This window comes from Elgaria multicarinata, chromosome 2 (assembly GCF_023053635.1).
Source record: "Elgaria multicarinata webbii isolate HBS135686 ecotype San Diego chromosome 2, rElgMul1.1.pri, whole genome shotgun sequence".
In the NCBI taxonomy this organism is placed as follows: Eukaryota; Metazoa; Chordata; class Lepidosauria; order Squamata; family Anguidae; genus Elgaria; species Elgaria multicarinata.
In genome coordinates, this window is record NC_086172.1 from 1,848,917 (window position 1) to 1,876,664 (window position 27,748).

Here is a 27,748-nt window from a genome sequence, read left to right on the forward strand (position 1 = left end):
CCAGCCCTTGTGAGGTGCAACCCATCCCTTGCCACTAGTCCATGTTCCAAGTAGCATAGCCGGTGGTCCCAGAATCCAAAACTCTCACGACGGCACCACCTTCGAAGCCCGTCGTTCATCTGGAGTATTTTTCTTTCCCTTTCTAATCCTCTTCCAAGAACCGGGAGGATGGATGAGAAAACTACCTGGGCCCCAAAGTTCTTCAGTTTCCTTCCCAGAGCTTCAAAGTCTGAAATGATTTCTTCGTAGCTCTGCTTGGCGACATCATTTGTTCCCACATGGATGAGAAGAAAGGGGTATGTGTCCGTGGGCTTTATGAGCTTCGGTAACCCTTCAGTCACATCTCTAATCTGTGCTCCAGGGAGACAGCACACCTGGCGAGTCCATGGGTCTTCATGACATCCTTGGGTTTCAATCCCACGCAGCAGGGAGTCACAACGACTACTCTTCTCTTCTTCTTGGTTGACCTACCTTCTGCCTCTTGTTCATTGTTGCATGGTGTCTCCTGTACTTCTTCCTCTGCAAACTGTCCTTCAGTCTCATTGTCCAGAAGCTGAAAGCGGTTACTTAACTCTAATGGTTCCACCGGTGCAGAATGCTCTGTACAGCACCATGTACATTGATGGTGCTATATAAATAAATAAATAATAATAATAATAATAATTCTGCTCCTGTCACTCTTTTCCAGGGAGTTTCCTCTTCATTGGCTTTCCTCCCCTCAGCATACTCCACTTCTGCTTCAGCTGGCTGTTGCTCTTCAATCTCATGTGCTTCTTGTTGCTGTTGCAGTTCCACCGTTCGGTCTAAGAACTCCTCGACTTCTCTTATTCTTTGGAGGGTGGACACTCGCCGCTCAAGTCCTCTCACTTTTTCTTCCAAAAGTGCCACCAGCTTGCACTTGTTGCAGGTATATGCCATGTTGAGCTCAGGCAGAAACACGAACATTGCACACCCTTTGCAGGTCACCACCTCTAGGGACTCCTTTCCATCCATATTGTCGATTTCTGCTTTGGTTTTTTCCTTTCTGATTATAGTGGAATTGCCTTTGCTTTGTCCTGTCTTCTCTGAAGGTACACAACTATATGAGTATGTCTTAAGGGGAAGTAAGATCTTTTGGGTTTTTTGGGGGGGGGATTTTGGTGGTGGTTTTGTGGGTTTTTTTGCTCTTTACGTTTTTCTTTGTTTTTCCCACCTCTTTTTTTACTTAGAGGCCTCCCCTGCCGAACTCCCCCTGTCAAACTCCTGTTTGCTCTTCCTGTTCGCTCGCTCCCTGGGAACTGGCTTACTTTTATAGCTTCTACTTGAGCTGGGCCAGCTGCTCTTCCCTGCTTCTGCTCAGCTCCAAGTCAGGAACCAGAATATTGCTTAAGTGGCCCAGGATTGGGCAAAAGGCAGGATACAAATAATAATAATAATAATAACAACAATAATAATAATAATAATAATAATAATAAGAAGAAGAAGAAGAAGAAGTTTTAAAAAAACAAAAACCTGCACCATTGCTGGTCCATTTCTAAGCACCATGCAAAGTATTACCTTTAGACCCTTACACAGCTTGGGACTAGTTACTTTTTAAAAAATTGTATTTTATTATTTTAGGTAAAACAATACAAATAAACAACAGTTCCCTCTCCCCCCACATGAGAGTACCACTGACAAATATGGATAACAAGGACAAAATAAAGTTTCCAGTAACAATGAAAAAAAAGGGGTCTTCCACCAGATAAATAAAAGCAGTGTTCCAAAGATCACCATGTGTGGCTGGAGGTCGATATCCATGTTCCTTAGTAACCACATAGGAAATAAAATTAAACCAAGTTTTATATATAAAAAAGTGATGGTGGTTGTGTTACTTCTTCAGTTCTGGGTTTCATTTGTTAATTTATCCATAAGAGCTGAGTCCCAAAGCTGTGCCAGCCAGATTTCAAATAGATTTCCATCCAGGGATGAGTTACTTGAAGGCTGCCAACCTTGTTATCTTTTTCGCATCATGCAAATATCTTTTTGTTCTCACAGGGTTTTTAAGTTGTACATTTTAAAATAGGAAACTGCTACTATCATCACTGGTCTTTGTTTTGTATGATTTTGTGTGGTTTTATAATGATTGTATTGTTATGCTATTCTTGTTGTAAACTGCCCTGGAAATTGTTTGACTGAAGAGAAAGAAACAAATGCAGTGCCCAAGAAATAGTGGCAGGCGCTGTGCTCCATCCGTCTTAGCATGATTGTGTGTTCATGCTGCACATCCTTCCATGTGACTAGCATGTTTTGTGTGAAGAAATAGCGTAGCGACTATTAAAACTAGACACATGAGTGGGTAGGTTATTTCATGGATGTAAGGAGATAGCTTAGAAGGGAATTAACTCAGTTTAAGAGGAAAAGTTGGTTAACTGGCAATGCAACTGGTTGGTATCTGCATTTTAGAACTTGGAATCCAGCACTACCTCTATAGGGTGGTTTACCTAGTTGTGTTGTGCTGCATCCACATCTATTTACTATTGTGAACAACCAGTTGTGGCTTGAAGATGCATGTCTACATGTGCTACTATGTTTGGAGTCAGATGTCTTCTCTTCACACTTTTATGTCTTCTCTACAGCAAACACCAATATGCCTGTGGTAAACATAACTTCAGAGTAAGGTGAACTGGCCTTAGGAATGGAGTTCTCAGTCTCCAGGGCCCTTTCTACACCTAAGGGTTATCCCAGGAAAATGGAGGGATCATCACTTCCTGCTCCCGGGATCCCCTGTGTGGCATTTAGATGCACAGGAATGATCTCGGGACATAGGACTGGTGTAGACATTCCCCAGGTATGTCTACAGAGAGTAGTACAGGATACTGCCTTGGCTGCTCTATATGATGACCTTTGCTGAGCACAAGACAGAGGGAGTGTGACCCTGTTGATTCTCTTGGACCTCTCCACAGCTTTCAACACCATCAGTCATGGTATCCCTCTAGGTAGGCAGTCTGAGTGTTGGAGGTACTGCGTTAAAGTAGTTCCTCTCCTGCTTGGATGGTCTATTCCAGAAGATGATGCTGGGGGATTATTGCTCTGTGCCTTGGCAGTTATGCTATGGAATTCCACAGGGACCCCATGCTGTTAAACGTACATGAAATCCAGAGATGTGGATGACACCCAACTCCTATCTTTCCTTTTCATAGAATCATAGAATACTAGAGTTGGAAGGGGCCTAAAAGGCCTTCGAGTCCAACCCCTTGCTCAATGCAGGAATCCACCCTAAAGCATACCTGAAAGATGGTTGTCCAGCTGCCTCTTGAATGCCTCTAGTGTAGGAGAGACCACAACCTCCCTAGGGAATTGGTTCCATTGTCGTACTGCTCTAACAGTCAGGAAGTTTTTCCTGATGTCCAGCCGGAATCGGACTTCCTGTAACTGCAGCCTGTTATTCTGTGTCCTGTACTCTGGGAGGATTAAGAAGAGATCCTGGCCCTCCTCTGTGTGATAACCCTTTAAGTATTCTCACTGTCAGATGTTCCAGTCAAAAATGTTGTACAAAAACATACTTCCGGTTAAACAAAGGGCAGCCTAGTTCAATTCAGACATCCATGCTCAATGCACAGGCCTGGGGTGGTGGTGGTGGTGCAGTGACATAACTTTGGGGAATGTCAGTGGCATGGCCTCACCTCCATTTGATCGTGAGCCCTGGATCAATCTCTCCAAAGACCAGACAATATTGTCTAAGGAATGGAGGCTGCCAAAAGCTGGAAGCAATCCTCAGTGACATGCACCAATTTACAGCATTTATTTATTTAAAAGCATTTTTACTCCATTTTTCCCTCTGGGAACCAAAGATGGCTCCCAACCAAAACCATTAATTTGACAATTGAAAAATCCGGGCAACATAAGAACAATATAAGAACAAAAACACGAAACATTAAAATACAAAGGGGCTTCTCCCCGTGGGGCTTTTACCCTGTGATTGAGATTGGTTACTCATGGAAGTTTGCAGGTTCTTTACATGATGTCATCAACTTCAATCACTCCTCCCGTGCTTTCCAATAATTTCTATGGCTTTATTTGAAATGGAGATAATGAGGTGCTAAAAAAGTATTGCACTATAACAGCAATTCGATCTAGCATGTTTATAATGAAACATATAGAACTTGCAGATAAAGGCAACCACTGGGGGTAGGGGATAGGGAAGAGGAAGCATGTGTGAAGGAGCCAGTCTTAATCACACAACAAATCTGGAAGCAGAAGCCTTGATAACGTTACGGGATTAAAAAACAAACAAACCTGGTGTGGATAAGTCCAAAAACAACAGCAGAGAATAAAAATGCAATACCAATCAGAATATTTAAAATACTAAAACAGCAACAACCCCAAAACACCAAAAACAAACAAACAAAAGACACCACCCCACAAACACAAGCTACAATTGCACACCATTTGCCTTCTTGAAAAGGAAGGCCTTTTGGAAGTGATTTGACCTCCTGAGGAAGGGAGTTCCTTAGCCTAGGCACAGCCACCCCAAAGGCCCTCACTGTCAGCAGCTTCTTTTCTGGCAGGATGGAGGCCGCTCTTGTACAGGAAAATCAGGTACTTCGGGACCAGGTGGCTGAACTCACTGCTGCTATGACTGCCCTACAGGATCAATTGACGCAGCTCATGAATAGGCCACCGCCTCCTCCAATGCTACCCAAATGTACGTGCCCTATAGCACCCCTTGAATAGTTTGATGGCTCTCCAGATAATTTTGCAGCCTTCCTGGCCCAATGTGAGTTATATATGCCATTATGTCCAGAGGATTTCCCCACCAAACAGGTCCAGGTGGGGTTCCTGATGAGTCTGCTTACTGGCCTCACTGCTAAATGGGCAACCCCTTTCCTGCTGCAAGGTAACCCTCTCCTTAACACTTATATGGAGTTTGTGACAGAGTTTCAGGCAGCCTATGAGGATCCCCAGAAGGCAGAAACTGCCAACTGGAAGATAAGGTGTCTCCGACAGGGCAAGGACACTGTGGCCTCCTCTACCAGCTCTTTCCGCTTAATGGCTCAAGACCTCAACTGGAATGAAACTGCTCAGATGGACCAGTTCCAGGAAGGGTTGGCTGATGAAATCCTAGATGAGCTGGCAAGGGTGGATAGGCCTAAAACCTTGAAGGACCTGATCCAGCTATGTCTACGGATTGATGGGAGCTTGGAGAGTCGCAGATCAGCATGGCGAACAACCCCCTCACAAGGAGCTACATGCTCAACTACTAGTCTTCAGACCTTGGCATCTATGGTGAGTCCCACATCAATGAGCGAGGAGCCTATGCAGTTAGGAGGAGCTTGACCACGTCTGACTACTAAGGAAAAAGAATGGTGGTGTCAGGCGGGACTGTGCTTGTATTGTGGGCAGGCCAGGCACTTTGCCAGAACCTGCCCAGCCAAATGCCTACATCCTACGGTTTCAGGAAACATGCAGGCCCAGCCCTAGATGGAGTTGTAGGACTGGGTTGGGGATCCTGTATGTCACCCCAGACTCCAACTAGACTTTCTTGTCAACCACTGTCCCTGGTTGTGACATTGCAACACCCTGACCAGATCACAATCGAGACTACAGCCATAATAGACTCTGGAGCATCCAGCACCTTCCTGGACATTGCCTTTGCCTGTAGGCATGGGATTCAGCTGAACCCTCCTCTTGCCATTGAAATCATTGATGGGAGGCCCTTGACTTCAGGACTTGTGACTCATGAGACGGAGCTGCTGATTCATAGAATCATAGAATCGCAGAGTTGGAAGGGGCCTCCCATCGAGTCCAACCCCCTGCTCAATGCAGGAATCCACCCTAAAGCATCCCCGACAGATGCTTGTCCAGCTGCCTCTTGAAGGCCTCTAGTGTGGGAGAGCCCACAACCTCCCTAGGCAACTGATTCCATTGTCATACTGCTGTCGTACAAGTTTTTCCTGATGTCCAGCTGGAATCTGGCTTCCTTTAACTTGAGCCCGTTATTCCGTGTCCTGCACTCTGGGAGGATCGAGAAGAGATCCTGGCCCTCCTCTGTGTGACAACCTTTGAAGTATTTGAAGAGTGCTATCATGTCTCCCCTCAATCTTCTCTTCTCCAGGCTAAACATGCCCAGTTCTTTCAGTCTCTCTTCATAGGGCTTTGTTTCCAGACCCCTGATCATCCTGGTTGCCCTCCTCTGAACACGCTCCAGCTTGTCTGCATCCTTCTTGAATTGTGGAGCCCAGAACTGGACGCAATACTCTAGATGAGGCCTAACCAGGGCCGAATAGAGAGGAACCAGGACCTCACGTGATTTGGAAGCTATACTTCTATTAATGCAGCCCAAAATAGCATTTGCAGCCATATTGCACTGTTGGCTCATATTCAGCTTGCAATCTACAACAATTCCAAGATCCTTCTCGTTTGTAGTATTGCTGAGCCAAGTATCCCCCATCTTGTAACTGTGCCTTTGGTTTCAATTCCCTAAATGTAGAACTTGGCATTTATCCCTATTAAATTTCATCCTGTTGTTTTCAGCCCAGCACTCCAGCCTATCAAGATCACTTTGAAGTTTGTTTCTGTCTTCCAGGGTATTAGCTATCCCACCCAATTTTGTGTCATCTGCAAATTTGATCAGCGTTCCCTGCACCTCCTCGTCCAAATCATTAATAAAAATGTTGAAGAGCACTGGGCTCAGGACTGAGCCCTGCGGTACCCCACTCGTTGCCTCTCCCCAGTTTGAGAAGGTTCCATTGATAAGTACACTTTGAGTCCGATTCTGTAGCCAACTGTGAATCCACCTAATAGTTGTTCCATCTAGCCCACTTTTAGCTAGTTTGTTAATCAGAATGTCATGTGGTACTTTGTCAAAAGCTTTGCTGAAGTCAAGATATATGATGTCCACAGCGTTCCCACGGTCCACAAGGGAGGTTACCTTATCAAAAAATGAGATCAAATTTGTCTGACAGGACTTGTTCTTGACAAATCCATGTTGGCTTCTAGTGATCACCGCATTGATTTCAAGGTGTTTACAGATTGACTTCTTTATAATCTGCTCCAGAATTTTCCCAGGGATGGATGTCAGACTGACTGGTCTGTAGTTCCCAGGTTCTTCCTTTTTGCCCTTTTTGAAGATAGGGACAACGTTAGCCCTCCTCCAGTCATCCGGCACCTCACCCGGCTTCCATGATTTTGCAAAGATAATAGACAAAGGTTCTGCGAATTCTTCCGCTAGCTCCTTCATTACTCTAGGATGCAGTTTATCGGGTCCTGGAGATTTGAACTCATTCAAGGAAATTAGGTGTTCTTTGACCATTTGTTTATCAATCTCAAACTGTAATCCTGCCCCCTCAACTTCTGCTTCACTTTTTCCAGGGGGGTCATAGACCCGCTTTTGGGAGAAGACTGAGGCAAAGTAGGAATTGAGCACTTCAGCCTTTTCTTTGTCATATGTTATCAATTTGCCATCCTCATTAAGCAGTTGAACCACCATTTCTTTCCTCTGTCTTTTACTACTCACATATCTGAAGAAAGCCTTTTTATTGCTTTTAGCATCCCTCGCTAATCTCAGCCACTTTGAAACAATATCTCTGCTGCTATATTAATTTTCAGCAAGATAATTGGTGGGAACTACTACCCCTGGCTGAGTTTGCCTATAATAACTCCCCCCCCACATTCCTCCACTCAGCAGACACCATTTTGCCTATTATAGGTACCACCCTCAATTCTTTCCAGGCTGTACACTCTCCTTCCTCTGAGGACATGCCAGAGGCAGCATTGCAGAGAGAGAGAGGCCCTGCAGCTGAGGAGGATGCAGCCCCCCTCGGAAAAGCCCCGTGAAGGACATCCTCCTCTACCTCCTATCTCCAATGAAGCAGACTCTGAGTCAGAAGTAAGTTGTCCACCCAGCCCCCGGGAAAGAAGGAGACTGAGGCATGCAGAGCAAGATGGCCAGTGAGAAGAAGTCTGCAGCTGCAGAGACATAGCTCTGTGAATGCTGACCTTAAATTGCTGGCTGAGCCGAAAGGCTCAGTAATAAGCCACAGCTGGGGATGGGTGGTCCGGGTTGAGGCCCAGCATAAAAGGAAGCGTCGGGAACCAATTGGATGCTGGCAACAACCCTCATGAAGTTGCTAGTTCTGCTGCTTGCCCCGTGTCTTGTGACCTTGGAATCAATGTGAGTTTGACCCCAAACTGGACTTTAGACCTCCTCTATACCTCTCTGCTATCTGGACTGTGAACAATTTGGCCTCTTGGACTTCTGTAAGTTAACTTTTTGCTGCTTAGCAACCAGGAGCGTCACAGTTGGCTGCATTCCTGGAAAAGGCTGATAAGCTGGCTGGTTTCCCAGGAAAGACGAGACAACTAGGCTGAACATGACACTCAGCCTAGTTACAGCTAGATGCATTTTTGGGGCTCTTGGGATTATCCTTAGATGCCCTTTTTTATATGTTCCAGTAGATGGGCAGGCTTGTACAGGAGCATTCAGTACTGTTCACTACTAGGGACATTGGGTTGGATTCAGAGTTGAATTTACTCATGCAGAAGGTGTCCTCCACTTATTGTTGGGTACCATGCACTAGAGTTGAATAAGAAAAGTGAAATTAAATCCAAAGACGTTATTCTTCTTCTGCAAAAGTCTTGGGCCATAGAAGCCTGAGCACTGAGTGAACTCTTGCCCATGCCATTGTGCAAGCATGGCAGAACAGCACTAGCTCATGGTTCTCTGGTATAACCTAGTACATAGGCCCAAAGTCAACATTTGATATGATTTAGTAGGCTTGTTCTTAAATGCATACACTTTAACAATTTAATTTTTGTGAACCTCCCAGAGAGCTTTGGTTATTGGGTGGTATCGAAATGTAATAAATAAAATGAAGTAAAGAATTAAATATGTCAGAATCATGTAATGCAGTCTTTCAAAGAGCCGTGTCTCAAGTGGTGTAGGACTTTATAGGTCATAACCAGCACTTTGAATTATTCCTGGAAACAGACTAGTAGCCAGTGAAGCTGTTGTAAGAAGGGAATCTAATGGTTCCTATAACTAGTCTTCATCAATAGCATAGCTGCTGCATTCTGAACCAACTGGAGTTTCCAAACACATTTCAAAGGCAGCCTCATGTACAGCATGTTACCATGGCCAGATCTGTTATGTCCAGGAATGGGCACAGTTTGCACACTTTCCTTTGCTCTGCAAATGCACTCCTGACCACTTCTGAAACCTGGACATTGAGGTTTGGGGCTGCATCTAGGAGTACACCCAAATTATGTAAACCGTGTCTTCAAACCCATCCAAAACAGTCTGAATCCCTATTTCCTGAACTGCCTTTTGGCTGACCAGGAGCTCCTGTCTGGTGCAGATAAGTCTCAATTTATTTGCTGTTATACAGTCCAGTCCATTATTAACATCAAATACTGATTTAGAATTTGGATGGCTTCCTTGGATTTATATGGAAAAGAAATATAGAACTGGGTGCCATCAGCATACTGGTGGCATCAAACTCTGGCTCACCTTCCCATGTATGTATTAAATAACATAGGAGACAAAATGGAAGCTTGTGATAAAGCTGCTACATAAATTTGCTTTAAATCTGACTCTCAAATGTCATTCCAAGTGCCATTCCAATGTCCTTCTTTATGGGCTCACCACAGTCCACCTTTGGACTTGTTTTGCCATTACAGTGACATATCTCAGCATGAATTTATAACATGCTGCTTGATGATTTCCTTTGCAGCTGCCCTGGGGCCACTCTATCAAATCTAACTTACATATTTATGTGAAGCAGGAATTATTCTCCACAGAAGGAAGAGAAATTACAAGCCAGGTTACCGCAAAACATATTGCCTGACTTTGGCAGCTTGTAGAATAGGGGCTGCTCTGGCATTATGGAGTTAAACTCACAGGATCTCAAGGCACACATTCCAGCATTTACTGAGTGCCATTATCTGGCCACGTATACACTTCGTCAATGGTTTTTATCATGTATTTTAATCTTTAAGGTAAAATACCTGGCAAAACTTTGCAAAAGCATCCCACCCCACCTTGCAGAGCCCATTCACCTCCTTGGAATACATCTGAGTTGAGGGCAATGAAGCAAGCTGGGAAATGATGGAAAACTCGTCCCAAATCTTTGTTGTTTATTCATTCAGTCGCTTCTGACTCTTCGTGACTTCATGGACCAGCCCACACCAGAGCTTTCTGTCGGCCATCACCACCCCTAGCTCCCCCAAGGTCGAGTCTGTCCCAAATCTAATCAAATACAAATAAGAGTTCATTTTTGAGCCTTCTCTGTGGCAGTGAGGATGGGGAAGAAGCGAATTTCTCATTCAACATCATTGCCTCTCAGTGTTATCCAGCTGAGCTTTTTTGGGGGGGCCTTTTGGGCTGGTGGGAGATCTGGTAGAACCCTCAGTAGCATGCTGCAACATGTTTGCAAAACATTTGGAGGACTTAAACACCACAGTTTAGGTAATTCAATACATGAAGGTATCCAGGGTACTGCCTGTTTGGATATTGTTGAATGACTTTCAGTTTTTAGGGCCTAAGAATGTGGACAAGCTGCTTGGTAAAGTTTGACCAACTACCTGTTTGGTTGACCCTTAGCCCTGTGGCTTATTACATCTAGTAGGGAAAGGATGACTGCCTGGATCTGAGAGGTTATAAATTCCTCCTTATGGGAGGGGAGGGAATGGTCCCAGACTCCTTAAAGGAGGCAGTAGTGGGACCAATTCTGGGAAAGAAATCCTTAGAACTGGAAGATTTGAATAATTATAGGCCAGTGGTTAACATCCCCTTCCTGGGTAAGTTGCTCAAGTGGGTGCTGTCCAAGCAAATCCAGACAGTCTTGGATGAAACAGTTTTCTATGTCCCTTTCAATTGGTATTGGCTTGGAAGCTGCCATGGGTGTCCCAGGGGAAGAGTTTTGCCAAGAGAGAGAGAGAGAGAGAGAGAGAGAGAGAGAGAGGAGGCGTATAACCCTGTTGATTCTCCTGGACCTCTCAGTGGCTTTTGATGTCATTAATCTTCTGGTATCTTTCTGGTGATGTTGCCTGAGTTGGGTCTGGGTGAAGAAGGAGTTCTTTATTGTATCTTAGCAAATTGCCATTATACACAAACATAGAATAAAACATGGGATAAAACACTATACAATTTAAAATTCCACCAACAAACCATTAAGAGTTGAATAGTTTTCCATACAGCTTTTTGACTTTGTGGCCTGTATTTGTAGAGCATTGACAAGGAATTTGGCTGTTCTAAAGGATACATACTTCTCAGCATCAGACAATAGGAAACAAGCCTTAACGAAGGATGGCCCTCCCTTTAACAATCTTAACAACAGATTAATGTATTTGGTTCTGAGATCATTATACACAGAGCATTCTAGCAGTACATGAGTAGTATCTTCAATTGATACTAAATTGCAACTGCATACTCTATCCTTCTTAGGAACCCCCTTTTGCTGACCTACCCAGTCTGCCAATGGAAGAGCATTTAATCTTGCCTGAGTGAAGGCAACCCTCATTTTAATATTTGGTAGATCTACCAGGTATTTTGGAAAAGATAAATACAAGGGAATATAGGAAGCATAGAGACTATTAGATTGGCAAGTCTTGGGCCATAGCTAGACCTAAGGTTTATCCCAGGATCATCCTGGGTTTGTCCCTGCCTGAGCACTGGATGCCCTGTGTGGCACTTAGATGAACAGGTTTGATCCCAGGACAATCCTGGGATAAACCTTAGGTCTAGCTATGGCCTTGATCTCAGCCGCCTGAGATTGCATTTCAGTATCCTTAAGCCTTTGGAGCACTAAGATTTTAGCTCTATCATGACCTTGGGTTAAGAGGAAAGAGATAGAGAATCCCAAATTCATGGCAACCAGCTGATTTTATGCTTCCATGAGTTTGAGCCCATCTCTTCCAAAACCGTCAAAAGAAATTCTGATACCTGCTTAAAAATGATTTTTAACCAAAAAAGCAGGGCTAGTCTGAGAGCTTCAGCTTTGATTGTCATCACACCCAGTTCTGCACGGAGCAATTCTAATTTTGTAGAGATGGGGACTGCAAGGAGTCTACGCAAAAAATTATTTTGAGCTCTTTCTATTGGGTCCAGGTTGGCTAAAGCCCACAGTGTTGCTCCATATAGCAATTTTGGCAGAACCCTGATCCTGTACAATTCTAAAGTGGGCTGAACCAGGTTTCCCCCTTTTGTACGATAGAATCATAATAGTCCATTTAAAGTTCTACCTGCTAGCAAGGTGCTGGATTGAACCTGTGAAGACCATGTGCCTGTCCATTGAAATACCACACTAAGATACTTAACAGAAAATACTTGCTGCAGTTTATTCCCATCAAGTGACCAGTTATGTATTTTCTTAGATTTACCAAATACCATAACTTCTGTTTTTTGGTAGTTGATAGAGAGGTGCTCATTGTTGCAATATAGACTGAACCTGTTTAACAATCAACGCAGGCCCAACTGAGTGTGGGAAATCAAGATTGCATCGTCTGCATAAAGGAGGATAGAATATTTCTGGTTTCCTATTTTAACTGGAAAATAGTGGTCACCTCTCAAGAACTCGACTACATCATTTATAAATAAATTGAAGAGAAGGGGGGCAAGTAAACACCCTTGTCTTACTCCTTTTGTGACTGGAACAGAGTCAGATAATTGACCTCCATCAATTCTAATTCGCAAAGATGTTTCCGAATATAAAGCCATTATACATTTTAGAAGCTGTGTGTCAATTCCCATGGATTGTAATTTGCTCCAAAGGCGTTCCCTGGGAATAGAATTGAAAGCAGTTTTCAAATCAATAAAGGCCACATAGACATGCTTTACAATTCCGGACAAATATTTATCAATTATACATTTCAGCATAAAACAATTACCTAGAGTTGACTGACCTGGGTGAAAGCCAGCCTGTTCTGGAGCAAGCAACGCATGATCTTCCACCCAATCCTCCAGTTTATCAAGAAGAAACCTGGCATAAATCTTCCCTGGAACATCTAATAAGCTAATTGGCCTATAATTTGCTGGATCATTTCTAGTAGAGGTGTGCTCCGCTCCGATTAGAATCGGAGAAACAGAAGCGAATCGGCCTGCTCCGCCTTGCCCAGAGGCGGAGTAGAAGCGGACCGCGGACCCTTAGAAGCACGGCGAAGAGAAGCGCCCATAGGCAGAGCAAAGATTCATATTTAGGTTTATCTCTACTCCCCAATTCATGGCATGTTGGGATTTCCTTTGAAATGGCCCCATTGAGCTGTCTGCAGCTTTAAATCCCTGAGATACTGGGGTGTCCGATATTCATAAATTCCCCAAAAATCAGGGGATGATGGGATTTGCTTGAAACATGGATAAGCTGTCATGGGACCAAACATGAGGTTTCTGATATGCAAATTGACATAGTTGTAGCATGGGACTTGATTTGGGGTGAGTTAAAAGGTTTAAGCCCCGCCAAAAATCAGGGGATGATGGGATTTGCTTGAAACTTGGCATGAATGTGGATCTAGATGGCATCTGTGAGGGTGCCTGCTTCCATTTTTTTTTATCTGTCAAAATGTCGGAGAACAGTCCATGTCTGAAAATGGGGTGTCCAATTTTCATAAATTCCCCAAAAATCAGGGGATGTTGGGATTGGCTTGAGTCTTCGCATGCATGTGTATCCCTGGATAAGCTATCATGGTGCCAAGTTTGAGGTTTCTAACATGAAAATTGACAGAGATATCGAAAGGGGTGTGAATTGGGGTTATGGGTGGTGCGTTAGAGGTTAGAGCCCCGCCAAAAATCAGGGGATGATGGGATTTGCTTGAAACTTGGCATGATTGTGGATCTAGATGGCATCTGTGAGGGTGCCCACTTCCATTTTTTTTATCTGTCAAAATGTCGGAGAACAGTCCATGTCTGAAAATGGGGTGTCCGATTTTCATAAATTCCACAAAAATCAGGGGATGCTTGGATTGGCTTGAGTCTTGGCATGCATATGTATACGTCCATGAGGTGTCATGGTGCCAAACTTGAGGTTTCTAACTTTAACAGAAAAAAAGTTGTATACTTTTTTGGATTTCAATGCAAGCCTATGGGGGGGGGGAAGCGGAGCTCCGATCCGGATCCGGAGCTCTGCAGCGAAGTGGAGCGGACTATAGGCGGAGCAGGGTGGAGCGGAGCGGCCCGATCCACAAATTGAGGATCTGGAAGAGAAGCGGAGCGGGGGGGTCCATGCACACCCCTAATTTCTATGCCCCTTTTTGTAGATTGAGACTACAATAGCTGATGACCAACTCGGAGGTAAAATTCCGGTGATGTTAATTAAGGAGAATAACGATGCAAATATTGGGGCCCACCAGTCAGGGAATGCAATAAAGTGATCTGGTGGGAGACCACCTTCTCCAGGAGCTTTACCATTTTTTAGTTTTAGGATTAGCGACTTGGCCTTATCTACTGAAATATTATCCCAAGAACGTTCCCAATTACATTCAGTATAATCTGCAGAAGAGGCAATAGGAAGATTGGGCTCATTAAATACTCTCCTAAAATGGGTTTCCATTCGATCTTAGGAATAGTTCCTTCAAGAACAGGAGCTGATCCTTTTTCCAACCTTGCAAGTATATCCCAGAATTTACTTGGGTTCTTTTGCAAGAGTGCAAGGCCTAATTCCTTCCACTGTTCCTCATAATAAATCTTTTTCTCTCTCTCGGATTAATCTTTTATACTTTTTGCGCATTTCATAAAATTGAGAGGGGATTGTAGAAGAATTACTGGTACGATATGATCTTATGACTTTTCCCATCTGCCTTTTTAGATTCCTGCAGTCTTCATCAAACCAGACATTATCCCTTTTGATTTTATAATTTTCTGATAAGGATATCTTTTTTAAGAAAAATGGTTTGAGTGAATTTATTAGTTGTCCATATAATTGATTCATTAATTCAATACTGGACACTTGGAGCAGATCATTTCTTAATTTCAAAAATTCTTCTGAATAAAGCCTCTATTCCAAATCTGCTTGCAGCAAAGGATTCCATTTAATCCGCTTGTCTGATGTTAGTAGAGTTTACTCAAAATTGTTTTATACTTTGAATGGTTTTAATTTTTGTGAACCGCCCAGAGAGCTCCGGCTATTGGGCGGTATAGAAATGTAATAAATAAATAAATAAATAAATGAGTGTCAGAATTTGTGGGAACACTGTTAGACCACTGTAATGAAAAACTAAGTGGCTGGTGATCCAGCTACTGAGTCTACTGTGAGAGATAGAAATGTTGATCGAAAGGGATAAGAAATCATCATGTAATCCACAATACTCGCACCAAAGTTGCTTATATAGGTAAACTCTCCTTTTGAATTATCTAGATGGGAGCCATTAATTAATACTAGATTTAATTTTATTGTTGAAACAAAAAGGATAAGGCCAGAGTCATTAATCTTCATGTCTTTGGATTTACGGGTTTCCAAGTCTTCCCATAGCTCAATTAGACTTCCTAAAGCCTTAGCAATGGCCTGGTTAGTTGGACTTATGCATGCATTGAAATCACCAGTAACCACTAGTGGGACTAAAGGGAATTCATGCTCGAGCTCACCTAAGTAATCTTCTAACTTGTTCCAACCATCTACATCATAATATGGCAAGCTTCTAGGAGGAACATAGATATTAACAAAAATGCAGGAATGCATTGCATTTTTATTAAGGATGGCCATGGCACATGGAGCCAACCCCTTAAGCTGAATAATTGAGGCTTGAAAGGAAGTAGATATTAATATAGCCAGACCTCCACTAGGTCTACCACCCTTGGAGGAAGACAATGCAGGGGTATCCAGGTAACCAGATGTCCTGCATTAACCAAGTTTCTTGAAACAAGAGAATTTGGAAATTATTTATGTAATATATATAAAAAATCATTATCCTCTAATTTGTTCCTCCAGCCAGCCAGGTTCCAAGACAAACAGGGAACTCCAGCTTTTAATTGTATTGGTAGTCATTTTTGAGTTAGAGCTTCCATTTCATAGAATCATAGAATAGCAGAGTTGGAAGGGGTCTACAAGGCCATCGATGTCCTTCTCTGAGGTTACTATTGGCCCATTCGCTAACAAATAAGGATTATATTTTGGTTGGTGTATTTCTACAAGAGTAGTAACTTTCCTTATAGCCTTTGCTTCTCCTAGTTCCTGGGGCTCCAATTTTCTCATCTCTAGCCAATTAGCTGTTGTTTGATGTGATTGATTAGACACCGCGTTTCTATTGTTAGGAGACATCTCAAGGGAAATCAACTCGGGGCAGGTTTTGGTTATATTGCTTTCCTGTTGGACTTCTTCAACTTTTCTACACTTCAGGAAGGGGTGGATCTCCACTCCCACCTGTGCCAGACAGCGAGATGAGGATGTAGTCCTTTAAATGGCTATGCCTTTATTTAAGCAGGATCTGGCGCTCTTGACCAGGGGCTGCTGGTTTACTAGGTCCCATGGTCCTCTCTCTGTGTTAAAGTATGAACGTTTTTGTGTATAAAAATTCCTCCTCCCATGACTTTTGAATCTTTCATGGAACCAGTTACATTTGGGAAACTTGCTGGGGGAGCATCCTGTCTATGTAAGTCAGAGCAGGCCTTCTCTCCATCCTGAAAATTAAGAACTTCTGGGTCAGTTTTATCTGCCTGGAGTTCTATGGAATTCTTGAACTTATTCATCTGGACCTGTTCTACTCAGCAGAATATCTTGCTGGGCTGAGGAAGGGAGGTTACAAAAGCTATCTATTAATCCAGTCTCTTCCGGAGGAAAAAAAATCATGTGCTAAATTCCTTCCATTTATAAAAGTCCCTGTGCTGGTGGAGCTTTGCTGTTTTCCCTTACTTAGAATGTTCTTAGATAGTTGGTCTAGGGCTACGGTTCTGGGTTTCACATCTGAGCTCAGCTCCACTAGGATACCAACTGGTGGTTCCACTAATGCTTTGTTTAGTAACTTTGGGAACTCAGTACTTGAAAGTACCAGAGATAAAGTGGGACAGGTGTTTTTAAAATGCCTTTTGGTTCCTATACCCTTCCTTGCCAGGATGTCTCTAGCACTGCATATTTCAGCTGCTATACTTCTACATGCAAAGGTTACAACTGCATGGGCTGCATTATAACTGTAAAAGAGATATTCAACCTTTGTAATTTCCTCAATTGTTAAGGGAATGGATATAACAGATGGCATCAATTTTGAAAAATGTAATTTATGTTCTGCCTGAGACAAGTGGCCTGTTGGTTTTGGGTAGTTAATGAATACCAGGTTATGCTGCATTAGCTGCAATTTCCAAGACTTGTTATTTGGTGGAAGGTCTTGTGCCATTTCCTGTTTAGTACCATCAAAGGGGACCAACGTTGGCTTATTTGGGAATTCAGCTGTGGACCAAGGGTCCTGAGCCACATCTATCATGGCCTTTGAAATATGGTGGGGTATATTGGTCATTAGGTTTGGTAAATTGCATCTTTTTGGCTCTAACTTGCCCTGGGCCTGACTGTTAGAAGAATCCTCAGGTTTATCCTTCTCATCTAATACTTTAAATGACCTCTTAAAATCCAGTGATGATGTTTTCTTTGAATGGGACGAGCTTTGGATGTTTTTACTTTTCTTTTTTGAGTTTTCTACAATTTTCCTAGATTTTATACCCCTTTTAGCATTTGTTCCTTTTCCTTTCTTGGTTTTAGACAGTGCCAGGGGAGGGAGTTCTTTAGTAACTTCATCTGGAAGGACAAGTTGGATCTTTAAACTGGATTCATTTGTGGATGGGGCATTGAGAGTTATTTCCCTCTTTGTCATTACATTACTCAGCACAGCATTGGTTTAAGTTGTTAGTAAGTCCTTGCTCTCTGCCAGAAAGTTTTTTATCAGGGCTATATCCTCTGACCAAAGAGAATACAGTTGTCTTATCTGCTCATGCTGACTACTAAGAAGACTTTTTGGAAGGGAGGAGCAATGGATGTCCTCATTCTCTTTGGCTGAGAGAGTCATCATATTATGGGAGGGAGATACTGGTATAGAATGATTATTTGCAAACTTCACTGAGATTTTGTTTGTGGGGCTAAGTAGTTCATTTGTTTTGCTATGTGGAGAGTTGGGTGAGGGACTAAGAGAATGTGTTTGTCCTTCTGCTCTTATAGTACCCTCCACAGAAGCTATTTCCAAAGCTAAACTCCAACCATCTTCCCCCATATCCAAAGTCTTCACTAAACAATGAGGACCCATAGACCAGTCAAGAGTTTCATTGTCTGGGGCCTCTTGTTGGTCAGCTTTATTTTCGGCAGAGAAGAAATCCGTAATCTTAGATTGATTTTGAGCTTTGATATAAGTTTTGACATCTTCTGTCACTGAAATTAGACCTACCTGTCTGTACCCCACTCTGGTAAGAACCATTTATTTATTTATTTATTGAATTTCTATACCGCCCAATAGCCGAAGCTCTCTGGGTGGTTTACAAAAGCTGTCTTGTACTCAGGAACAAGGATCAGGCTATGGCTATTTACTCTGTTTAAGTTTCCTATATGCAGCTTGGAGAAGATTGAAACCAATTTGCTTGTTAGGGAGAGGATAGTAAAGCCCCAGTAAAAATGTTATCCAAGCCCAAGTAACAGAATGTTGAGAAAGATTAGTCAGAATTCCTTTGTTCAACCACAGGTAGTCAATACTCGGTTGGGGCCCTATTATATGGGTATAAAAAGCAGGGGAACACACCCCAAACCCTAACAAACAAACAAAAGCAACAGTAATAATGATAATAATAACTCAAAGAAAGTAGTAACAAACAACACAAGAGCAGCAGATCACCACTAATGCTAATAAATGTTTGTAGCAGTTTGGGCAATAAAAACAATTAAAAACTCAGTAAAACGATTAAAAAACAAAACCAGTCTTTAGGACTCAGAAAGCCATGCTAAAATGCAAAGCTAGTTTGGAAAGGCCCTTGATGTTATGGCCCAAACCTCACCCCGGTTTTAAAATTATATTTTAATTAATAAGCCAACTTCTGGCGTGTTCTGATCCAAGTAGATTCTGAATCATTTTATCTCACCCCATTAATGTCTTGGTCTTTTCAGCTAAGCTACTGCACAGGTATATGTTGACCCTCTAAGCGAATTGGATGGTCCAAGAATAGGAGTTGGCAGAATGGTTACTTGGGGGGGATCCGCACGTCGTACCCAGAGCACTTCTATGCGACCCCAGTGCACCCCGAAAACGATCGTCTAACTTGCCTGTAAAAGAAACGAGAAAGAGGCATTCTTGCTGGCGAGGAGAGCTCGGCGAAAGAAGGCGGGGTGGAGAGGAAAGGAAAGGAAAAGGAAAGCGCGCGCCGGCGAGAGAGCGAAGAGGGCACAGAAGAGCGGCTGATTTCCCACTTGTTTCCCTTCCTCAAAGGACCAAAAGCTGCCAGTTCTCTTCCCCACCCCACCGCCACCGCCACCCGCCGCCGCCCCCACCAAAGGCTGAGAGGGAAGGGATGACGGCGGCGGCTCGGGTTAGAAAAGAGACGCGTCTCTCAAGGTGGAGACCCACACACCAACACACCGCTCGCCTCTCCCTTTCCTATTCCTTCTTCCTGTCTCCCGGATCCAGCACCTTCCCCTCCGAAAGGGGCGCTGGAGCCGGCAGCGGAGTCATGCCCCCTCCGTTGAGCTCTCCTCGCCGGCCAGCGAGGAGGGAGGTGGGTGGCGCCGGCAGCGGCGGCAAGGACGCATCTTCCTTGTTTCTTTTACAGGCAAGTTAGACGATCATTTTCGGGGTGCACTGGGGTCGCATAGAAGCGCTCTGGGTACGACGTGCGGATCCCCCCTTGATATCCGACTCCTTAAAACTTTAGAGTCCTATTGCTGTTAATTCAGTGGGTGATGGCAGCTACTAGGATAGGATGATGATGATTAATATCAATATTAATAATAATGAAGTTTATTTATTACATTTCTATACCGCCCCATAGCTGAAGCTTTCTAGGTGGTTCACAAAATATTAAAACATTAAAAATTGATATACAAAATTGAAAAACATAAAAACAGACATCATACATAGAGACAACATACATCTAAAAACAACTTTGAACTTCCAGCCAAACCTAAAAATAGATTTGGCATTGATTAAAAATTCAACATATGCTGCTAAATGCCTGGGAAAAGAGGAAAAACTTGACCTGGCGCCAAAAAGATAACAATGTTGGCTCCAGGCGGGCCTCATCAAGGAGATCATTCCATAATTCAGGGGCTACCACGGAGAAGGTCCTCTCCCTTGTTGCTGTCCTCTGAGTTTATCTTGAAGTAGGCACCCACTCAACTTACATGTTGAGCATAGTGTATAGGTAGGTTAACACAGCCTTAGTCCCTGTGGCAAAGCTAGAGCAACTAGTCACCAATTGAATTTGGCTTGCCTTGAGACACTTTTGGAGGCCAGGTTAAGAAGATAGGCAAGAACTCCCAGAAGGTCCCCAGTTACCTTGCAGGGCACTTAACATTTTTCTCAGTGCCATTTTCCCAATCAAAATGCTGACACGGCTGCTGTTTGCCCAATGGGTGTGGGTGGTGGATACTGTAACCCAGAGGAATTCTCATAAGATTTGATGGTGTGGTTATGTTACTCTTGTCTGTCTCACTCAATAATAAATCTGGATACTTTAGCTCAGTATAATTGTCTGACCTAGAAGACTGAGGTATAAACTCTACTGCTAAGTGAATCTACTCTTGGCTGTTGTACACTGCAGTCAAAAATAAACCATACTGTCAAAGACCAATTGACATTGTATAGAAAGAACCAGGAATGCCTGTTTATCCTTGCAGAACGATCATGTGCCAGGTCTGAAGCTTTGCTTCAGAAAATTCATCTACAAATGGAGTATCTGTCTATGCCAGCAGTTCTGAACTGACACAGTCAGCAGCAAGAGATGTCCTGCTGTATGTTATCCTGCACTGTCATTATCACCCAGGCCAAAAAAACTTCCATTCCTCTGATTACAGCCGACTGATCACTTCTAGAGAACCAGAGTAAAGGTGTGCCCACTGTCCCTGCATCCATTATCACAGGTCTATTTATGTCCTGGGAAAGTGGGAGATATTTGGGGACTTTTGTGGGGTAGGTGGAATTCTAAGTGTTCTGGGGTGGTATCTTACCCTGAAATATGAAGTGGATGCATGCCCCCCCCCCCCCATTTTACTTTTGCAAATCTTGTGGATGCTTTGAGCAGCTGCTGGGCTAGGACACAGCAGTCTGGTGGTGTTCCCAGGACACATATGCCACTGGGCACTATGTTATGTCGTGACTTTTAATGGATACATCAAAGACCATAAAATGCTTCTATATTGTGGAATGGAATGTGTTAGAATTTTATCTAAGAAGAGATAACGATATTTTCACAAAATGGGCAAGTACAAGAACAAGGATGACATAATGTTCTACTGCATGATTCTGATCTTAGTATTCATTAATCTGATTGATAGAATTTGCATGCATGGTTTACTTAAATATTACTGAGAAATAATTGCATCCTACTGTAGGAATCCTACTTGCTACACAGGGAGAGCACCCTCTGTCCATCCCAGAGACACAACCAAGTGCATAGAACTGTGCTTTGGCCTTGCAAGTAAATTTCTGATAAGTGGCAAATATAGGAAGCGATGATAAATATAAAGAAGTTTATATAATTATAAACAAACTAAAATGTTTACTAGTGTGTATGGCTGTGACTTCTTGCTGTGCATGCAGTGTGATTGCAATGAAGTAAAATTTCCCACAGCATCTGAACAGGCTGATGTACTTCTGTAAATTTCCTTTTTAAAAACCAAGGACATTCTAGGATTAACACCACCCACTCACCCCCAAACCCGTTGGTTTTTAACCTTTGGCTTTACTTCCTGAATGGTGTGAAAGTTAAGTCAGGTGTCTTTACTAACCATTCCCATGTGGGTTTTGTTAGGGTATATAAGTGAATTTGTAAGCTCTGTAACTCTTCTCTTAAATCAATGGTTCTTTGACCTTGAATTTCTTCCCACAACCAATACCTTCATAAGAAGTAAGCCTCTGCAGTAAAGTCAGTGTAATCAAGGGCTGCACAAGTAATCACTTTCTGAAATATCCTCTCAAAGTGGCAGATTGGCAATGGTCAGCATTTGCTTTTCTGGAATGTGTAAGACAGCAGTACAGACAAATGTATGTGAAATTTATCAGGTGTCTGTGTTTGGCTGAGTGAGCCCATGATGGGGAATGACATGCCCATTCCAGAGGAGGACTGGGAGGCAGCAGTGGGACCTAACCCTAAGCTAGGGCTTGCCCGGGTGGCCTTGGGCAGGCAATTGATCTTTAGAACATAACACTGGAGGGCACTGGAGGAAGTGGCAAGTGTCCCTCTGTGTTTTGACCAATCTGCTATTGAAGATTGTTTTGAAGTCTGGATCACATGAAGTGAGAATGCAGGGGAGGTGGAGGGAAGGGGGGGATGTTTGAAACAGTTCTAACTCATACATACATGGTCTACATATGAAACATTAGAGATGATGAAGAAAATTCCCAGTGCCGACTCAAGATCACTTTATGTGGATTAGTTCATCTTTTTACATTTTTCAGTGTTTTGTCATAATCACATCTGGTGAAGCTGTTTGTAGATAGTTTCTCTGACTGAGGAGGTGGTGGTAAGGTTGTTCTGGAGAGAGTTGTACTTGCACTCACCCTAAAGCATGAGGTTTGCTGTTTGGGGGTGCTGGTTTTGGTTAATGGTGTCACATCTGTGCTGTGCATCACCTTTTACTGATGTGTCAGCTGCAATCAGGGCCAGCCCTAGGATAAACAGTGCCCTGGGTGAGGAGTGCCTTTGGTGCCCACCTTGTGAGTTTTGCAGGGCCCCACAGAGGATTTGTAGGGCCTGGAGCAGGTGTGATGTCAATCAAGAATGACACTACTCAAATCCTTGATCTCTCAGCCACTGTGCTACAGTCTGCACAAGCCAAAGTTCAAAAAGCTGCATTCTGAGCAGTGGCAGTGCAATATGCAGCACAGGTGAACTATCACATTTTTTACTTTTATTTTTGTTTTGTTTTGTAGCAGTTCCTATCTTTTGGTAAGCATTTAATTTTTTCCCCCAGAATATCCATTATTTTTATCTTTAAAAGTAACAGAGAATGGGTCACGTGCACGTTGTTTACTTCCTCTTTCCTCTCCCTGAGAGAAAGAGGAAGTATGGAGCAACAAAAGCGGGGGCAGAGAAGCGACAGCAGGCAAGTGTGATTCCACCCCCACCCCCACCCGGTCTAATGGAGCTCCGTGTGACCAGATGTTGTTGGACTGCAACACACCTCTGAGACAAATGAGATGATGATAATAATAATAATAATAATAATAATAATAATAATAATAATAATGAAGAATGGGAAATTAAATGAAAGGAGATACTAGAAGCAAAATGCTTGCAAATCCGAGTCACAGTATTGTAAACTGTACAGTTTTTTTCCTTTAACTTTCACACAATTTATTATTTGTTTATTTTTATTCATTACATTTATATCTCAACTTTTCTCCAAGGAGTTCACAGTGGTATGATTGTCCTCCATCCTTTTATCCTCACAACAACCCTGTCAGGTAGGTTGGTGACTGGTGCAATGTCACCCAGTGAACTTCATGGACAAGTGGGGATTTAAAGCTGTTTTCCCCCAGTCCTAGTTTGACACTGCAACTGAGCACTGGGCAACATTTTTTAGACTGTGGGCACATTTGACAATTTAAGAAATTGTCCTGGTTACCATCACAAAATGGCTGCCATGGGAGGTGTGACAAAAGAAAAGTAATCTTTCCCAAAGACTGAGTACAAGGCAAGGGTGGTGTCTGAGCCCCAACACACTAAACAACTGCTTTAAACCCACAGTTTTCAGTGCCACCAGAAACCTATTTTACCACAATGCCAGCTGCCAGTAAGAAAATGTGTTATTTAGAAAAAAGAAAAAAGTGGGACAGATAGAGCCCCTTGGTGGGTGCTAAGGAAGGTGTCTGGAGGCACTTAGGTGCCAGTGGACACTACGTTGCCTACCCTTGCATGACACCACACCACAGTGGCTGTCCAGGGCTCTTCAGGATGGAAGAAGCCATTTTGTTGGTCAAAATAAAATGTGCCAGAGAATAATTCTCAGTCATTAGCTAGCTGCAGCAGTGGCAAAAGGGTACAGTCCCTGAATTTCTTTCCTTGTCCTGCTCTCGGCTGCCAACGATTTTTTGGACCTGGTGGTCAACGCCTCCCTCCTTGCTCTGGAAGGCTGACCCGCCCGATCTACACCAAGGAGGATATAACACTTTAAAAACATTAGGAAAACGGTATATATAATGTGCTCTGGGCCTGAACAGTTGTCATAACCATTATAAACCGTTATAAGCAGTAGTGTAGATCCTGCCCCATTTGCCTTATCTGAGCTATTGGAAGAAGGATGGAATAAAAATGTAATCAACCTCATAAGGGAAATAACATGCATAAAGGGATCAGAGCCTGAGCAAGTCCCAAGCTCTTTCCTAGTGACTGTGGCTGCCCACAGAGTTATTTAAAGCTGACGTATAGACATGAGCTGCAGCCCTCCCCTTCTCCCTCTGAGGTATGACTTTGAGCTTTGGTCAAATTAGCTAGAAGTGTGGCAACTAAAGAAAAGGTGTACGAATTAACAGCTGTTGGGCTTGAATGTGGGGGTTGGGAGCGCTAAGAGTACTTATGTATTAATGGGAAGAAGTGGCATCTTCTAGCAACCAAATAATAATTATTTTTTAAACCCTTATCCTCAGGATGGAAGAAGCAGTTTTATTGGTCATCAGCTTGGTGGGGTCATGGAATTGCCAAACAGCAAGGACCAAAGGGTCAAGTCGGCCAGAGCCATCCAGATCACTTACTACCTCCAAACTTACCATTCCGCAGCTCAGGACCTCATTGGTGAAAAATGGGAGACTGAATTTTGCAACCTGATGCACAAGCTGCAGCTGCGCCACGAGGACCTTCAACTCTATGCCGTCGCTTCCTTCAGCCTGTGGAGGGACTTCCACAAGACCAGCATCCTGGCAAGGGGCAAGATCTTGGTGAGCCTCATGCTCATTCTGATGGCTGCGATCCTTTCCAGCTCCATGAAGGACTGCCTTCGCAGCAAGCCCTTCCTCGGGCTCTTGGGAGTACTCACTATTTGTATCGCCAGTGTCACTGCGGCAGGGATATTTTTCATTACCGATGGAAAGTACAACTCGACTCTGTTGGGAATCCCTTTCTTCGCAATGGGTAATTATTTATCTTCATAATAATAGGATTAGTGGGTTTAATGACAGGATTGGAAATTGTGTCCTGTGCTTCTAAAGTACAGGGTTTTATTTATTTATTTATTTACCTTCAACATTTTTTTTATCTTGTTAAATTGATCCATCTCTTTGCCAGGAAAAAAAAAATCCCCAAACAAATGATTGTTAGAAACTCGGCCAATATGAGAGAGGTGTTTTATTGATCCCTTTTACAAAATGAAGGAGAAACTGTTATTGAAAACTAGTCAGCTCAGCAGAGAAAATAGATAGTTGCTGAACTGGTTTTGATGGGGGGCTGATAAGAAGGGCAAAGGTGGGGGAGGGGAGCTGTATGTACAGGGAGGGAAGGAGGCTGGGGAAAAAGGAGAGAAAAGTTTAACAGCATCTTCTCAGCTAAATATTTTTTATAATAGTTACATGTAGAGAGAAGGATTCGAGAATGGGGTAAGTGGACTGTAATTTGGAGAGGAGATTAACATTCTATTCCTCTGTATGTTTATTTGGAATAAAGTCATACTGAGCTCAATAGGATTTACTTCTTTGCAATCTGATCCTGTGCATGCTTACTCAGAAACAAATCCCAAAGCACTCCAAAACAAGTGTGCACAGGACTGCAATTTAAGTCTGCGGCTGTACATATCCTTAACTAGGAAGCAAGTCCTTTTGAATGTTAGTGAGACCTATTTTTGAGTGAATATACTTACCATCACACCATCAATGCCAGAGGTTTGCAAGAATGTGAACAAATGGTCTGTCATTATAAATTATGCATAATCCCCAGTTTTCTGAAATTAAGAAAACTGCTAAAATATTGCAATAGGCTGTAATGTGATAACATTCATTTCAACTAAACTGCAAACATGAAGAAGCCATTGATGCATTTGATAAAGTGAAATTTATTTGGGTGGCTTTTCTTTTCTTTTTTAGTTTAAACTAATTGATCATCATAAGTAACAAAACAAATAATAGTTACAATCAAAGGGGGTGGGTTTCCCATTAGACTATCACCAGATGTGAATTAAGAGAGCATATACTGCACTGCAGAAGCAGAACCTGGCTTTCAGAAGATAAAATATTGGGCTTAGCTGCTGCCACTGCTTGTCCCACCGGTGAAAAGCTCTTGGCTAGATATGGCCTTCAAGTTGTTATCTAGGTCTGTGTATGTATTTCGGATTTGCTTTCAAGGCTTTATTACATAAGGTTTGAAAATTGGCAAGAGGGCGCCTCCAACTTTTCCTGCTATCTCAGAGACCTGGGGGGATTCCACACGTCGTACTCAGGGTGCTTCCATCCGCCCCCAGTGTACCCCAAAAACGATCGTGTAGCTTGCCTGTAAAAGAGACGAGGAAGAGGCGTCCTTGCCGGCGCCGGTGCCGCCACCCACCTCCCTCCTCGCCGGCTCGGAGAGCTCGGCAGAAGAAGGTGAGGTGGAAAGCTTCTTCCGCTCTCCACCCTGCCTTCTTCCGCTGAGCTCTCCGTCCCGGCTGGCGAGGAGGGAGGTGGGTGGTGGTGCCGGCGCCGGCAAGGACGCCTCTTCCTCGTCTCTTCGCCAGGCAAGTTACACGATCGCTTTGGGGTTGCACTGGGGCCGCATGGAAGCGGCCTCAGTACGACGTGTGGAATCCCCCCAAGACAAATTTGGTCTGATAGATGAAACCTAAGGTGGGGAATTTCAGTAACAGGCATCCTGTTCAAGTTCTATGATAGACTAGTTGGGTAATCTTAAGAAGGACATTTTTGTTTTCTAGTGTTGAATATTTCTATGGGTTGGGGATAGACTTTAACAAGTGCTCAATTTGAAGACTGTTCATCTGAATTGTTTGCACACATTTTATTTTCACCCCAAACCCCCACATGACCTACAAATATACTAGGTGAATTCTCGCAACCTACCTGCGGAGAGGGTCTGTCCCTAATGCCTGCCTGAGTGGCATAAATCAATGCGAGTGATTGTATTCTGCTCATAGGACACACCTAATTAAAGGAAATAAAAGAATGATTTGAGGAAAGAATGATTGCATGCATTTACAACAGAAACATAGCTGCTAGCAGTTTGAGCTTGTGCTTCTGCTTTTGTGGAAGTAAGTATAAAAGGAGAACTTGTACATTTCTACCCACAGGAGGAAGTTCATGAATTGGAGATGTATTGGGCATCTCATTGGGAGCGTCATCAGATGGGGGGAGGCTTTTCGCGTTTCCCTACCATTGCTATGGCCTCCTGCTGCTGTCCCACAATAGGGACAAACAGCTTCTTCTTTCTTCACATGGGGAAGAAAGAGGGAGCAAGCAATGACCACGTGGCCCAGTCAGTGGCCGTTTTTATTGCTCTGCTTTTCTTGCACACAGCAGGAAATGGCAGCAAGTTTTGTTTTAAAAAGATAAGTCGGATTTTCCAGGTCTTTTTTTGCGATGAAAAAACGAGCGGAAGGCTTGGGAGGCACATGGGAGGCGGATTGCATCACCTAAAGGATGTGTGGAAAAAGTGAGTGGGCAGTAATACATGTACAATAAAACGCTTGTTTGATGATCCCCTGGG

At 43.3% G+C, this 27,748-nt stretch overlaps 1 protein-coding gene across 2 annotated transcripts in view; it reads left to right on the top strand.

The window, feature by feature from the left end:
• The window catches only part of PTCHD4 (patched domain containing 4), a 109,027-nt gene that overhangs the window by 6,822 nt on the left and 74,457 nt on the right, over positions 1–27,748 (top strand). For both annotated transcript variants that reach the window (XM_063115908.1, XM_063115909.1), the window contains exon 2: positions 24,715–25,195. In XM_063115908.1, coding sequence (XP_062971978.1) covers positions 24,715–25,195 — 481 coding nt within the window. The remainder of the gene's footprint in view (positions 1–24,714; positions 25,196–27,748) is intronic.